At 43.8% G+C, this 17,499-nt stretch overlaps 1 protein-coding gene across 1 annotated transcript in view; it reads right to left on the bottom strand.

Moving 5' to 3' along the window:
- The window catches only part of cdh23 (cadherin-related 23), a 1,109,092-nt gene that overhangs the window by 516,143 nt on the left and 575,450 nt on the right, over positions 1 to 17,499 (bottom strand). Inside the window, exon 15 of the mRNA XM_059946450.1 lies at positions 15,378 to 15,442. Coding sequence (XP_059802433.1) covers positions 15,378 to 15,442 — 65 coding nt within the window. The remainder of the gene's footprint in view (positions 1 to 15,377; positions 15,443 to 17,499) is intronic.

The following is a 17,499-nucleotide window of genomic DNA, read 5'->3' as shown; positions in this document are numbered from 1 at the left end:
CCATTTCGCCATACGATCCAACTCTTGGGTTGCTCTGAGCTGGATTCCGTCGATAGCGTTGGTGAACGTGGAGTACCATGCACGGTAATTTTCAGGTTTATCATCAAACTGGTACAGTCCTGAAGTGACGAGATCTCCTCGTGCTAAATACTGTGCCATGGGTTCAACTGCAAGTGGCATGTGGCCTGGGGGAATATGTCGGCGGGTATATGACTGAGGGCGAACATCTGTTATGGACTTTGCTGTTCTGAATTCGGCCTTTGCCTCTCTTCTCGCCAAATCTGGTAAGTTTGGTGTCGAGAAGTATTTGTCATCAGCCCTTTCATTCTTGACTTCATCGTGGAGTTGCAAGGGTAATTTGTCTTCCTCGGATGGATGTGATGCAATTGGGCCTCTCTGGAACTCCTCATGAAGTGGGGCGTAATCAAATAAGTATGGAGTGGAAGAATGAATCTTCCAGTCTGTTTGAGATTGGACATAGTCGCTTGTGCGTTCCAATCTGATCTTTTCTGAAGTAGATTTTACGTCAACCAGATCGTGCATTTCTTCAGCATCTTCTATGAACTCTGCTTCCACACTGGCAGCTTCTTCTTCTCGTTCCAGCATCAGCACTTCTAACTCTGACGCTATCCTTGCCCTTTCCAACTGGTTTTGGGCTTCTCTGGCAGCCTCTTCCTTCTGGTTTTCGGCTTCTCTGGCAGCCTTTTCCATTTCTCTGGCAGCCACTTCCTTCTGGTTTTCGGCTTCTCTGGCAGCCGCTTCCATCTGGTTTTTGGCTTCTTTGGCAGCCGCTTCCATCTGGTTTTTGGCTTCTCTGGCAGCCGCTTCCATTTTCAATTTTGCTTCTTGTTTAGCGTAGCGCACTCGCACCTTGGCGGCTTCTGCCTTAGCTCTTGCATGGGCAGCCTTACTTGATGATGTCCTACAGCCGCCGTCACTGGGTGACATCGACTTGACGCTGGATCGAGTTGTCATTGCAGCACTTGAAACACCTGATAATGCCGCCTTTTCACTGTAGTGTTCTCACTCGGGTGTAACGGAACGCTGAACTAAACACCAAGTTAAACCTTTGTCAATGACAACAGGATCACAGTAAGATTAACTGTTTACTGTTCACTCTTCCTCATTAACGTATGGTGAAAACTGTTGATAAAACAATACAAGATTTGTACAGCATTTGTTTCCTTCTTGATATTACATTACATTTACATCGTAAATACTTGCAAGAGTAAAACTACAACAACTACATTACATTAAAGTGCAGCATACAGTCAGAATCTACCTACGCCATTGACTGCTTTAAATACACTTCAATGCAAACTATCCGCAACTCTTTAACTAACGGAAACATAAACCTTATCGACCGTCGTTACTTTTAACAGGATCGGTGTTAACATTTTAATTTAACATATCGATTATCTCATGACCCACAGCGTTGCTTTCACTATGTTCCTAGTGCGTAGAGAGAAAACTTTGCTGGACTCGCACAGGTCTGCCCTCACCTTTCCGTTTCTCCCAAACTGGTATTTTCCCACAAGACGCGGCGAAACCGGATGTGACGTCATCGCATGCCGCGATATATCACAGACAACGAATTTACTTTAAACAATCCTAATTTTGACTAAAATGCCAACAAACGAATTACTAAGTGAAAATATTATAAACTAAATAATTGCCATAAAGGCAACACAGTTGGTGTCTGCTACCCTCAGCCTGCTGCCCCAGCACACAACAGCAAACAGGATAGCACTGGCTACCACAGCCTCGTAGAACATCCTCAGCATCGTCTGGCAGATGTTAAAGGACCTCAGTCTCCTCAGGAAATAGAGACGGCTCTGACCCTTCTTGTAGACAGCCTCAGTGTTCTTTGACCAGTTCAATTTATTGTCCATTCGTATCACCAGGTATTTGTAATCCTCCACCATGTCCACACTGACCCCTTGGATGGAAACAGGGGTCACCAGTACCTTAGCCCTCCTCAGGTCCATCACCAGCTCCTTAGTCTTTTTCACATTAAGCTGCAGATGATTTTGCTCACACCATGTGACAAAGTTTCCCACCGTAGCCCTGTACTCAGCCTCATCTCCCCTGCTGATGCATCCAACTATGGCAGAGTCATCAGAAAACTTCTGAAGATGGCAAGACTCTGTGTTGTAGTTGACGTCCGAGGTGTAGATGGTGAAGGGAAAGGGAGACAGGACAGTCCCCTATGGAGCCCTAGTACTGCTGACCACTCTGTCTGACACACAGTGTTGCAAGCGCACGTACTGTGGTCTGCCAGTCAGGTAATCAATAATCCATGACACCAGGGAAGCATCCACCTGCATCACTGTCAGCTTCTCACCCAGCAGAGCAGGGCGGATGGTGTTGAACGCACTGGAGAAGTAAAAAAACATGACCCTCACAGTGCTCGCTGGCTTGTCCAGATGGGCGTAGACATGGTTCAGCAGGTAGACAATGGCATCTTCAACTCCTAGTTGAGGTTGATAGGTGAACTGGAGGGATTCTAAGTGTGGCCTTATCATAGGCCGGAGCTGCTCTAGAACAAGTCTCTCCAGGGTCTTCATGATGTGGGAGGTCAATGCCATCGGTCTGTAGTCATTGGAGCCCCTGGGGTGCGGCATCTTCGGTACAGGGATGAGGCAGGACGTCTTCCACAGCACAGGAACCCTCTGGAGACTCAGGCTCAGGTTGAAAACATGGTGAAGTACTCCACATAGCTGGGGGGCACAGGCTTTGAGCACCCTGGGGCTGACACCATCTGGGTCTGCAGCCTTGCTTGTGTGGAGATGTTTCAGCTGTCTTCTCACCTGTTCAGCTGTGAAGCCCACCGTGGTGGTTCCAGGTGGGGGAGGGGTGTAGTCATGAGAGCAGGGTGGGGGGCTGTGAGGAGGGGTAGGAGGGGAGAGTGGAGTATGTGTTGGTTGGGGGCCGACCACAGATGAATCATGTGGGGGATGGGCAGGGGCCACAGTGTCAAATCTGTTGAAGAACAGGTTAAGTTTGTTGGCCCTGTCCACACTTGCCTTCAGCTCCTCTGTTGCTGGTTTGCCGGAACCCAATGATGGTCCTCATCCCACTCCAGTCCTCTCTCATGTTGTTCTGCTGGAGTTTCCACTCAAGTTTCCTCCTACACCTGTCTTTAGCCTCCCTGATCTTGGCTTTCAGGTCCCTCTGTATTGTCCTCAGCTCCTCTCTATTTCCTTCTCTAAACACCCTCTTTTTAGTGTTCAGGATGTCCTTAATGTCCTTTGTTACCCATTGCTTGTTATTTGAATAACAAAGGACAGTTCTTGCCGGAACATTGCAGTCCACACAGAAGTTGATGCACTCTGTGAGCCCATCAATGTCCTCTCCATGTGGCTCACAAAGGGCCTGCCAGTCTGTCACTTCAAAACAATCCTGGAGTGCCTCATAAGCCTCCCCTGACCATTTCCTCACTGTCCTCGAGGTTGCAGGTTTACTCTTCACCAGAAGCACACAGCAGGGTTTGAGATGCACCAGGTTGTGATCTGACCTTCCCAGTGAGGGGAGCTCAGATCACTTCATTTATCAGTGATGTAAAAACCTGATTCTGATTCCGAACCCATTAGCATTTCCTTCTGTTTTTTTCCCTTCCTTGTGCATTTATCCAGCCTCAGTTTAAGTGAATTTGCCTCAACTATTCTTTTAGGCAACAGATTTCATATTCCTACTTACTTCCTGGGTGAAGGAGTTTCTTCTGAATTTAATCCCATTTTACAGTGAAAGTTCTCGTCTAGAATCTGACTTTCAATGAGGGGAAATTATTGACCACAGTGAGCTTTGTCCAATCATTTAATTTAGATGCAGGACCCTCTCCTTAGAAACAAAGCTCTCTAATACTTGTCCCAATTGTTGAACCTCATAGTTCTGGGTTCATCCTCAATGTGTTTTTCATGCCTCTATGACTCATAATGTGCAGACAGCAGGTGCATTCTAACTTTAGTTCTTTGCAAGTCCAGGTTAACCTCACTGCTTTACTTGGCTAGCCGTCTAGAAAGGAACACCTGCGCTGGGTTTGCCTGCTTTATCGTCTCATTAACTTCAGTGCTACTTCCTAATCAGTAAGCTATGGCAGGTCAGCCTGAAGTTCATAAATAAGACTCAAGTGTATTAATAATCATGATTTGGTCACAACCAGAAATTAATATGTTTCATCCCATTCTTAAATTTGCGAAGGAAATGCCAGCAGAATGTAGATAGGCAGGATTCCCTTGTGCTGCAGTACTGCACAGAGTAACAGAGCACAGAAGCAGGTCCTTCGGCCCATCATGCTCATGATAACCACAAAGTACCCATCGGTACTAGTCCCTTTTACTGGCACTGGGTGCATGGAATGTATTGTTCATTATGATTAATTAACAGAGGCACTGTGCTCGAGGTCTGAAAGAATTAGTTGATCAACTCTCAGTACTCAATCATCCTGGGATGATCCTGGTTTGAAAATTTATGGGCTGTGGCATTTTTTGTTGGAGGCGATTGTGGAGGTTAATGTGGTGGGGGAAGAGTGGAGAATTATTCTGGTTAATAAGCTGAGATTCATGCTTTAAAAGAATAATGTTCCAGGCTAATTAATTACAAGGAAGTTTGCAGTGAATTCAAAGAAACCAGTTTATAAACTGCATTTCTGAGATTCAAAAAAAGACAGCCAATCATTAACTACTGATTAATCTTTCTTATGATCAGACCACAGTAATGACATTAAAATATAATTTACATATTTGCAGTATGCAAATTGAAACACATGGGAAAATATGACAATGAAGCCAACGCAAAGAACGTTCTCAAGCCTGTCAAGCAGGAAATGGATGAGTTCCTTTCCATAAATATTAATTAACACCAAACCAATATTGAAGCAAATAAAACAAAGAAGGAAAATTATGAATTTGTAATAACCTATGACAATTTTCTCAAGTGCTATTAACTAAACCCTTGGCATTCCATGAAAACCATCCTTTATCTCAGTCACATACTAACTATTTTTTAACATAAACTTAATCCCTTAGCCTATTCCAATGAGTGGTCTGAATTGCCCTTGTTGTACACCATACTTAACAGTGAAATAAATGAGAAAACGAGATGGTTGGTGGCATTTAATGGGAAATAGCTCTGTCCACTGTCTTGAAAGATGTCGTAAAAACAAAACTTGAGCAGTTTATGACCGTCCGAATCTGTAGAATTGAATTATTGCCTCAAACTCACAGCTAGGCTCCTTTCATAGTCTGTTTAAAACACTATTCTGATCCTTAACTGTTACATGGGAGGATACCAATTAAAATGGAATTCACATGAGAAGTAGATCAAAAGAATGGATAATAAAAACAGTAAAGTGAGTAAAATGGGCTGTAAATATTCGTATGAATGTTTTTCATATCTTAAAGCAACACTAATTTCATTATTTTTCCAATGGAATTTTAAATGGAGGTTGTTTCATTTCTCCCAGGTGGATATAAAAGATCCAAAGGGTTTATTAGGAAGAACAAGGGCAAGAGCTGGCAGGTAAGTGGATAGGTGGATCCAGGTGAGAGGGGGTTGGGGCTGATGGGTATACGGAGGAGAAGATAGTTGGAATAGCAGTAGAAGCTGGGAAGTGCTAGATGGAAGTGACAAAGGACTGAAGATGATGGACTCTAATCTGATAGGAGAGGAAGGTGGAGCATGGAATCAAGGGTGGGAAGTTGGTGGGTGGGGGTGTAATGTCCCAAGTTACCCCGTCCTTTCCCTTACCTCTTTATACTGTGTAGCAACTACTTGAAAACAAACTAAAGGCCATTGACAGGCTAAGTGAGGGAGTATCACACTGTATGATGTGCTTTGAACTAACCAAATTCCAAGTCAAAAAAGTATGCTCAATCCTTTATTAGAAACCAGCAATAAAATCATTTGATTCTTCCACAACAGACAGGACATCCAAGTAACACACACAAGATGCCGGAGGAACTCAGCAGAGCAGGCAGCATCTACGGAAGAGTACAGTCAACGTTTCAGGCTGAGATCCTTTCAGCAGGTTTGGAGAAAGGTGAGGCGAGGAGAGGAAGAAACACAAGATGATAAGTGAAACCGGGAAGAGGGTAGGGGTGAATTAAAGAGCTGAGAAGTTGACTGGTGAAAGAGATACAGGGCTGGAGAATGGGAAATCTTACAGGAGAGGATGGAAGACCATGGAAGAAAGAAAAGGGGGAGGAGCAACAGAGGGAGGTGAAGGGCAGGCAAGGAGATAAGGTGAGAGGGAAATGGAAATAGGGAATGGTGAAAGGGGTGAGGCATTACCAGACATTCGAGAAATCAGTGTCTGGCCTTCAGATTGAAGGCTACCCAGATGGAATACAAGGTATTGCTCCTACAACCTGAGAGTGGCCTCATCGTGAGAACAGGGGAGGCCATGGACTGACATGTCAGAATGGGAATGGGAAGTGGAATTAAAATGGGTAGCCACTGGGAGATCCCGCATTTTCTGGTGGATTGAATTTAAGTGCTTGGTGAAGCAGTCTCCCAATCTACACTGGGTCTCACTGATATATAGGAGACCACACTAGGAGCACAGGACACAGCAGATGACCCCAACATAGGTGAGGTGTTGCTTCACCTGGAAGGACTCTTCTTTAATTCATGTAAAACAAAACGAGCGTAACTGGATCAAATCAAAACAGCGATGAGTGGTCAATGAAAAATATGCATTCCCTATTCACCCCTGCACTATGCAGGTGAACAGTTGACTATATTTGTTTATTTTAACCACCACCCAATGCCACCCAAACCCATGTGACAAATTACCTGAACCCAGAGTGAGGATGCACAATACAGACAATAAATAGAGCAAACACGAGGAAATCTGCAGATGCTGGAAATTCAAACAACAACACACACAAAATGCTGGTGGAACACAGCAGGCCAGGCAGCATCTATAGGGAGAAGCGCTGTCGACGTTTCGGTCCTGATGAAGGGTCTCGGCCCGAAACGTTGACAGCGCTTCTCCCTACAGATGCTGCCTGGCCTGCTGTGTTCCACCAGCATTTTGTGTGTGCTGTTGAGACAATAAATAGGTATATGGCTCCTACATCCTGACTATCCCCCCACCCCCTCTATCTTTCAATCCATATGAACAGTTTCAACCCAAAACATCGACCTGCTATGTTCCCCCAACTTTTTGCCCGTTGTATCCCTAACAATGGAGCACTCTAAGAATTGCACTGAAGCGTTCACCGAAATTGTGGTCTGAAATGAGATTTTAACCCAGTGACTCTTGATGCTCTCTGCCGAGCTGCAGACGGCACTTGCGCACTGCGGTGGGGTTACAAGTCCAAATGCAAAAATTCCATGGTCAGCATAGCATGCTCTCATAAACAGCAACATGATTTTGATGAGATGACCTGGTTTAAAATGATTGATTGGTGTGGCTAAATACTGGCTGGGGCTCCTGGGAGAATTTCCCTAATCTTCTTTGATATCATTCCGCAGGAAGTAGCATGAGGCAGAAGATGGCACCTGCAACATTGTAGCTGTCCCTCAGTACTGCAGCAAATGCTTATCCTAGATCTGCATGCTCAGATCTATGGAGTGGACCAAGAAACGCAATGAGTCACGGTGTCAATGGCCAACAAACAATAATAAAACACTTGTCCCATTGAAGCGATAGGTTTACAAGGGCATCAAACATTTTGTGCTAAATGTTAGACGACGGCTGTAGAGCAAGATCAATGACATCACTTTACAGCAAAACATATTAAATGTTTGGGCAACAATCTAATGAAATTTGATGCGTGTGCAATATCCTCACAGTAAAATAAATTATCTTTCTGTTTCACAACGTGGTCTGGGCGAATGTGGATTTGAATTATATTGTTTTCTTCATTATTTCCACATTATATTATAATTGACGTGCTTTACCACATTATTGGACCCTATACAATGAGAAGTGCAGAAGAAACTTGGAAGTACATCTGCACAATGCTAGACATGTATAAATGATTATACATATTAGAACTTGCAATACAAGATAGGAACAGTCCATTTTAATTCCATTTGCTGTGCATTTTTATGCTTTTTGCTTCTCACATAATAAACGTCTCATGTGTAAAGATGTTCTCCAACTTCTTAAAAAAAATCTGGAAAATAAATGCCTGATCGTTCACAGATGCTCTGTGCATGAGCTTGCAACTCCATGTGTCAGGAATTAATCCTGGTGTCACAGAAAATATTTATCTCTACATAAACTCATGATGTTGTTATTGCAATGCTATTTAAGGGACACAAGACAGCAAACAAACTGACTGTTAACATTTCTAATACTGCAACTTCAGCTACACTTCAAAAGCACTTTATTGGCTCTGAACTGCCTTGGTTGATCCAGAAATGGGGATGAAAATGAGATTTTAATACAAGCCTCCCTTTCATCTTTATGCACGCAGACAGTAAATCAAATTTGGGAACATTTCCTGTGATTCATGAAGGTCCTGTATCTATCTGGAAGGTCCAACTGCTGGTGAGTCAGTATCCTGGCAAAAAACACTACAACATGAAGACAAAGGAACACATCAAACTACTCCATGAAAAAGTTATTGAAAAGCACAAGTCAGGAGATGGATACAAGAAAATTTCCAAGTCACTTAATAGGCCTTGTTGTACAATTAAGTCAATCATAAAGAAATGGAAAGAATATTGCACAGCTGTAAATCTGCCTAGAGCAGGCTGTCCTTAAAAGCTGAGTGACCATGCAAGAAGCCAACAAGACATCTATGACAACTCTGGAGGAGTTACAAGCATCAGAGGCTAGGATGGGAGGGACCGGACACACAACTGTTGCCCCGGATGCTTCACTAGTCACAGCTTTAGGGAGAGTGGCAAAGAGAAAGCCGCTGTAGAAAAAAATTCAAAGGTTCAAAGTTCAAATATACAATTTAATGTCAGAGAAATGTATACAATATACATCCTGAAATTCACATGAAATCTTGGTTAGAGTTTGCCAGAAGGCATGTGAAATCAGCTGGAAAGTGGTTCTATGGTCTGATGAAACCAAAATTGAGCTTTTTGGCAATCAGACTAAACGCTATGTTTGGCATAAGCCAAACACCACACATCTTCAAAAACACACCATCCCTACCGTGAAACATAGTGGTGGCTGCATCATGCTGTGGGGGATGCTTCACTGAAACAGGCCTTCAAGGTTTGTAAAGGTAGAGGGTAAAATGAATGCAGCAAAATACATGAACATTCTGGTGGAACACCTGATGTAATCTGCAAGAAAACTAAAACTTGGGAGAAGATTTATTTTTCAGCAAGACAATACCCCCAAGCATAATGCCAAAGCTACACAGAAGTGGTTTAAAAACAACAAAATTAATGTCCTGGAGTGTCCAAGTGAGAACCAAGACCTTAAACCCATTGAGAATTTGTGGCTGGACTTGAAAAGGGCTGCTCACTAACAATCTTCATGCAACCTGAAAGAGCTTGAGCAGTTTTGATAAGAATGGGGAAAATAGCAGTGTCCAGATATACAAAGCTGGTAGAGACCTATCCCCATGGACTCAAGGCTGAAATTGCTGCCAATGGTGCATCTACTGACTTGAAGGGGGTGAATCCTTATGCATCAATTTTTCTGTGTCTTACATTTGTCATTAAGTTGGAGACTTCGTAGAGATCTGTTTTCACTTTGACACAAAACAGCCTTTTTCTTGTGCTTAGTGTCAAAGAAGCCTAATTAAATCCACCGTGATTCAATGTTGCAAAACAATAAAACATAAAAACTTCTGGGGGGAAGGTATTTATAGGTATTGTGAATAATAACTGTAATTCTTTTTTCTCTCTATTATCATGTATTGCGTTGTACTCCTGCTGCGAAGTTAACAAATCTCACAACACGCCGGTGATATTAAACCTGATTCTGATTCGCAAGAATCAACTGTGCACAACTGCAGGTAACGTCATTTATTTGCGGTGCACAACAGAATTGCTAATCGTTGAGTAATGATATATATCATAAGCAAGTTCCACTTACTATTACAACAATCACTACTGTTACGTATCCCGTAACTGGATAACTTACCAGCAAAGATAGGGAGGTCTGTTGAAGTCTGTTGTCACTATTTTCAAACGTTTTATTCGTAAAGGGACTCAAAAGTAGGGTTAATACATACATTCAGATAGGGCACATTGTCAACACTCAATCTAAAGTGCGGGTATATTAATAATCATCATTTTTAAGTGAGCTCTGCTGATGTCTAGGGGTTAATAGATTGTCCGTTGGAAATATAAAAGTCACTCAGAAGGCTGCCGGCCTCAGCCCGTTGGAAATCGCTGGGTTTCACGTGGGGCGACTGAGAGAGAGATTGGGGGGAGAAGAGAAAGAACTTGCCGAGTCTCGATGAATCTTCCGTGAAATCGGGGGAGCGTTGGTTTCCTCTCCCCGATGTTAGTTAAAAGCGGTTTCCTGTGATTCCAGCCACAGATTCCAATCCCGGAATCTAACGCACGTGGTTTCCTTCAGAATGGCTTCCCGCTGCTGCGGGAACACTCTCGTGTCTTCTTGGTGCGTCTGAAGGGGCTGTCCCCCTGAGACTCTCCTTTATACTTCCCCACGGGGTCGCAGGTGTCAATCAGGTTGGGATGATGCAATCTCTCTCTCAACCAGCCCACCTTGCCCGAGGGCTTTTCATGTGGTCTCCATGAGACAATAGTCGTTGTTGTCTTTATTCTGTATCGCTGGTGGTACCTGCAATTTGGCATGTCTCTCTCTCTCTCCGACTGGGTCTACTGACCCCCCCCCCCCTTCAACGGGTGCTCTTGCGATTCTCACAAAGGAGGGGGCTGGGATCATAACACCTCCCATCTTAAAAGACGTTTTACCAGCGGTTAAAATGAAGTGGTCCACAGTCTTACCAGAGTTTTGGATCTAACACAATACACAAGTTTTTCTTTTCACAAAATATTACCGTTATACATTCACGTCAGTATCTAAATAGTTAACGATTACAGTGTCCCTTTCTTTCAGATCTTAACATTGTGAACCGTACATCAGACTTCAATTCAATAACCATCTATTTAATTTTTTTTTTCTAAGCAACAAAACTAAGGAGGTGTGACCTTAGCTTAGGTGCATTTATAAAAGTTTACGCGAATACTAATCATTTCAGTCGTTTAACTTAACCGGCAGGTCTCCAAAAAAGCTGTCTTTATTATTCACAGGCTTTGGCGCAAACCTGCTCAACCTGCCTGACTGTCTAACAATGGCATCTCCATTAACCGTCGCCTCTTTTCCGGCGAGCCCCCCCGTGGGGAACTTGAGTAGTTTTTAGTGGTGAACTCCCGCCCGCCCCGCTCATCGGGGTTATTTTAGCAACACCATGCCCCAAACTTAGACCATTTCCACCCAACTCTTTGATTTTACCCAGGTGGCTGGCCCTTTTATCAGTCGCCTTCAGGCTATTGGTGTTTGATTCTAACTCTTCGCTTGAGTAGCATGGCGAAGGCGGCCTCTTCACACCCCATCCTGGCATAACAATAGAGTGGGGGGCCCCGCTATTCCCCGCCTCACTCTGTGAGCGATCTGCCAGGTTTAAGATTTCTTCCTTCGATTTGGAAACTACAGGCTTTTCGTTTCCTTCGCCAACAATCCTCACCTCCCCCCATTCTTAAATTCTGCATTAACTTTGACCACTCCTTCGAGTATAGACGCCGGGGAGCTCACACTTTCCCCGGTTACCAATGTTAACCCTTTTCCCACTGAACCGATGACCACTCCTTCGAGTACAGATGCCGGGGAGCTCACACTTTCCCCGGTTACCAAGGTTAACCCTTTTCCCACTGAACCGAGTCCATCTGACCCACAAGGTTGGCCGCCCCATTCCACTGGGTCAGATACCTCAGACTTCTTCTGAGCTCCGTTACTAGGTTCAGCCCCTCGGGCATCCCCATCTCGGACACACTCAAACGGGACATTGGCCTCTTCCAGGCTTTCAACACCCGTACCTTTTTCAAATTCTAACCTCCCCCGATCCTCCCAGTTACTCTCTGGGTGGCTCCCACCCGGGGAAGGCGCAACCCTGCGAGCTGAAACAACCTCCTTGGCCTTTTCAGCAGACTCCTTCGAGGCAAGGGTATCCTTTCCATCTAGGACTGCCCTCCTCTCGTTATCGGTAACACCTTTAGAACTCTCAAGTTCTTCAAACAATTCTGCCAAACCAGACAGATCATCCATGTCCAACTCCGGACCTTTTAACAGCTTTGTCTGTTTCTCATCTTTATTTCCTACCTTTAGGACCTTTCTCTTCGCTAAAGGCAGATCTATCTCCTCTCCCTTACCCCCTTTCACTTTACTACTCTTCGTCTTACCACCCTCGGAACCCTCGTGGCACAAGGTCGGCAAAGACGTCTCGGCCAAATCAAAACTGGCCAGATTTAAACTGCTCTCGTTCACAGCTCTCTCTCTCTCCGCCACTTCCAGCTCTTTTAACTTAAGTTCACGTTCCAACTTTAATTTCTCCACCTCTAACTGAACCCTCCCACTTGATGGTACTTTGTCAGGGATATCTTCCAATACCTCATCTTCAAACACATTCTTCCCAACGTAATACTGAGTTATGGCCCTTCGTACCTCCCGCTTTTTCATGGACGACCTCACTTCTGTGAAGTTCAACCCCTTCGTCAAATTTAACAAGTCTGATTTGGTGGCCGCCTCTAGCGCCCCCACCATCGGATTTTCCATAAATTCACCCACGCCCATCTTTGCTGGTTTCCCGTCTGGCTACCCGCGTAACCAGATTCAAGTTTTTGATTTACAAGCCCGATTCACTGGCCTCACAATTTGGTGTCAAATCACGGACGAGCAACCCAATTGTTACGTATCTCGTAACTGGATAACTTACCAGCAAAGATAGAGAGGTTTGTTGAAGTCTGTTGTCACTATTTTCAAACGTTTTATTCGTAAAGGGACACAAAAGTAGGGTTAATACAAACATTCAGATAGGGCACATTGTCAACACTCAATCTAAAGCGCAGGTATAGTAATAATCATCATTATTAAGTGAGCTCTGCTGATGTCTAGGGGTTAATAGATTGTCCGTTGGAAATATAAAAGTCACTCAGAAGGCTGCCGGCCTCAGCCCGTTGGAAATCGCTGGGTTTCACGTGGGGCGACCGAGAGAGAGATTGGGGGGAGAAGAGAAAGAACTTGCCGAGTCTCGATGAATCTTCCGTGAAATCGGGGGAGCATTGGTTTCCTCTCCCCGATGTTAGTTAAAAGCGGTTTCCTGTGATTCCAGCCACAGATTCCAATCCCGGAATCTAACGCACGTGGTTTCCTTCAGAATGGCTTCCCGCTGCTGCGGGAACACTCTCGTGTCTTCTTGGTGCGTCTGAGGGGCTGTCCCCCTGAGACTATCCTTTAAACTTCCTCACGGGGTCGCAGGTGTCAATCAGGTTGGGATGATGCAATCTCTCTCTCAACCAGCCCACCTTGCCCAAAGGCTTTTCACGTGGTCTCCATGAGACAATAGTCGCTGTTGTCTTTATTCTGTATCGCTGGTGGTACCTGCAATTTGGCACATCTCTCTCTCTCTCTCTCTCTGACTGGGTCTACTGAACCCCCCCCCCCCCTTCAACAGGTGCTCTTGCGATTCTCACAAAGGAGGGGGCTGGGATCATAACACTACAAACATATTCTTTAACTGGGACTCCGTTGATCCACTTACATTTCCGAGTGAAAGGGATGTAAATGGATCCAACTGGAAATGCTACCCTTGTTGCAGTACTGGGGGAATGCTGCATTGGTGAAGACATCATCTCTTGTATGAACTGCAAGATGAAGGAAAACTATGTCTTCCTAAGTGAACACAGATCTGGCAGAACTACTTCAAATATTAGAGAACTCTCTATGGGTTTTGGACAATATCCATCCCTCTGTTAGCATCACTAAAAACAAATAACTTAATTGAGATTACTGTGTCGTTTGTGGGAGCTTGTTCCTGCTTCTGCTTAACAAGTGATGGCACTTCAAGATCGGTTGTACATTACTCTCAATGGGTTTCACTGGAAGCAAAGCTGGAGATAATTAAGTAACAGTGGATTGATGCTGCTGAAGATATCATGACCTCCAGCGCACACTTTGCATCTCCAAAGGGAATCAAATGCTCAGCTGACTTCTTAAAAATTTTTATTTAGAGGTGCAACACGGTAACAGGCCCTTACAACTCAATGAGGCCACACTGCACTATTACATTCATGTGACTATTAACTTTTATATCTTTGGCGTGTGGGAAGAAACCAGAGCACCTGGAAGAAACCAGCACTTGTCATAGGAAAAATGTAAAAATTCCTTAAAGACTGCAACATGATTTGAATCCAGGGCACCAGTCCTATAATGTTGTTATGCTAACTGCTACACTAACATGCCGCTCCAAGTAAAATCTTCCACCTATCTCAAAGTAAAATTACATAGATTATTTTTTGCATGTTAGCAGCTGGCAGTTTGTTTTATTCACATTACCAGCCTTAAATCAATTACAGATTTTACTTTCGTGTGAATTAGGTAGAAGATGCCCCGTGAAAGTACACATACACCAACCTCAACTGGAAATAAGACATAGAAAGAAAAATCACTCTCATGAGATTGTTTTAATCAGTGCGCTTCATTCATTAGAATACATGAACTTATAGAGTACTTTTTAACCCCTCATGTTTTTTTAAAGCACTTAATGAACAAAGAATTACTTCTGAAATATAGTCACTGTTGCTTACCTGACAGCCAATTTGTACAGTGCAACAGACAAGCGATGGTTATTTTATTCTGGCAGCAATGCGTGAGGGATGATTGTTGGCCAAGATATTGCGATAATGTCTTGCTCTTCTAAGAATGTACGATGAGCTCTTTTACATTCTCTGCAATGGAGAGTTCAGGGACACAATGGCACAACCAATAGCGCAAAACCTTCAGCAAAGCGCTCTCCCTCACGACTGGCATAAAACTGCTGCTTAATTTACCAGCTGCCTTTGACTGAAGCCATAGTCTCCAATTCAACAGGCTGCACACTCTGGTGGATTGGAACTCATTTGTCTATTCTGAAGCCCAGTTAGGAAGAGAGTCTAGTGAAGGCTGGAGAGAGGAACTTGTATGTGGGTGGGTGACTGGCCATAACAGGTTGGATATTACAGATTCTCTGCGAGACTTAACCAGGAGGGAATAAAGATGCAGAACTCTTGTAGTTTAATCCAAGCTCAATCTTTCCTTAGCAGGTACTTTAGTGCTGTATGAGAGATTTTAAAGAACTAATGCATTGTACCTTTCAGCAGATAAATTTATAAATGGGTGACACTATCAGTACATACAGGCAAACATTTGGAAATGCTTCTTATCCAGTTCCTACCTGTCAGAATCATCACTGAAGAAATAATGGATGTTTCCATAGCTTCCAACGTCATTATCTGTTGCCTGAAGAAAAGAAAATTTAAGTATAAAATTAATAGAAAGCATAAGTCCAAAATGCACCACTAGTTTTAGGCAACCATACTCAGCAACTGTCTTTCACTTTGTTAACATTTACCGAACAACATTCTAACAAACATTACTTCCATAGACAGGCCATCAAGTGACAAGCTGCTCTGACTCAGCTAGAGCAGACTGAGGATGACACAGGTAAACTTGAAATCCATGAGTTTACATGGACGTGTGGTGGAAGGCACAGAAGAACAAATTTCAGGATTGGCACAAAGTTAGAAAAGCAAGATTCTCTCCCTCTTGTACACACACATCAGATGATGGAAAAATTTGTAGAAAAATATCAAGTCAACCACTATTGGTCCATGGTGATAGTACAAGCTTCACTTAACTTAGGCCAGCTTGCTGGCCTGGACCGAGTCCTGTTTCTCCCCCAGACGGCTCTAGACATTTAGTAGAATAAGGAACTATGTGGAGAAGGGAGGGGGAGCAGTAAATTTAAGTCTGGTCGAGAGGACTTCCTTGATCAGATTACAAAATGAGAAAATGGATTTTGAGTGACCAAATCACACTGGGCTGTGAAAACCTGATCCTGTCTGGTCTTAGAGGCTAAAAATAGCCTTGGAAAGAACACTGCTGGGAATACCATATGCTGTGGTGTTTACGAGGAGAGAATACTGCTAACTGGATATCTGTTTCAAAATTTACAGTTGATTAAAACCAGTTTTATAAGATGTCCTGGTATTTACAACAGCTTCCAAAGTGACCTGACATTTGATCCAAGCAGCAAACAAATCTGGAAGTTAAGAGACTATTGTGGAGCCTAAATAGGGCTGAAGGAGACACAAGAGGTTGGAGTATGGAGTTACTCAAACAGCTTGAGGAACTCAGTGGATCAATAAAAATATTGAATGTCTATTTCTCTCCATAGTAGTCTGGCGTACTGACCTCTACTTTGTTGAGGCCCAGGGCCAACTCTTAGACACTTCCTCTTACTTGCCCCTCAAACAGGACCCCGCTAAGGAACGCCAGGCCATTGTGTCCCATACTATCACCAACCTTATTGACTTTGGGGATCTCCCATCTATCACCACCAACCTCATAGTTCCCGCACCCCGCACCTCCAGTTTCTACCTCCTACCCAAAATCCACAAACCCGCTTGTTTCAGCTTGTTCCTGCCCCAATGAATTTAGATCTGCATACCTCGACTCTATTTTATCCCCCCCCCCCCCGCCCCCCGGTTCAGTCCCTTCCTACCTACATCCGTGACACCTCACACGTTCTTCATCTTTTCAAGGATTTCAGTTTCCCTGATCCCCATCATGTTATTTTTACTATGGATGTCTAGTTCCTATACACCTCCATCCCTCACCAGGAAGGCCTAAAAGCTCTCCATTTCTTTCTGGACATCAGACCCAACCAGCTCCTCTCCACCACCACTTTCCTCCATCTTGTGGAACTTGTACTCACTCTAAATAATTTCTCCTTTGATTCAAACTAAAGGGGTAGCCATGGGCACTTGCATGGGTCCCAGTTACGCCTGCCTGTTCGTTGGCTACATGGAACAGTCTATGTTCCAAGCCTACACTGGTGACCGTCCCACAGTTTTCCTATGCTACATCGATAACTGCATTGGTGCTGCTTCCTGCACCATGCTGAACTCGTTGATTTCATCCACTTTGTCTTCATCTTCCACCCTGCACTCAAATTCATCTAGTCCATTTCTTTTTTTTTAAACTTAATTTTTATAATTTTGCAAATAACAGAACAAACAGGATAAAAACAAACAGACAGACAGGGTCATCATAGATGAAGTAAAGTTCGTAACTTATAATAGAAAAAATGAACAGCGTAACAGGTTACATTGCTGTATCAAGGTTAACCAAACTCATATGTCCATAATTGTCCTTCAAAGTCTCAGGGGACCTTAAGATCCATAACTTTAGAGACCATTCTGCAGGTTCCCTCATAAGAAGAAATAAAGCAAAGTTCTTCAAACCAAATTAATGTACAGTGAAGAAGAGTTTCCAAGCTCAAATAAAATGTCCAA

This window comes from Hypanus sabinus, chromosome 21 (assembly GCF_030144855.1).
Source record: "Hypanus sabinus isolate sHypSab1 chromosome 21, sHypSab1.hap1, whole genome shotgun sequence".
Taxonomy (NCBI): domain Eukaryota; kingdom Metazoa; phylum Chordata; class Chondrichthyes; order Myliobatiformes; family Dasyatidae; genus Hypanus; species Hypanus sabinus.
Note: the sequence above shows the minus strand (reverse complement) of the source record. Positions and strands in the feature narration are given on the sequence as shown.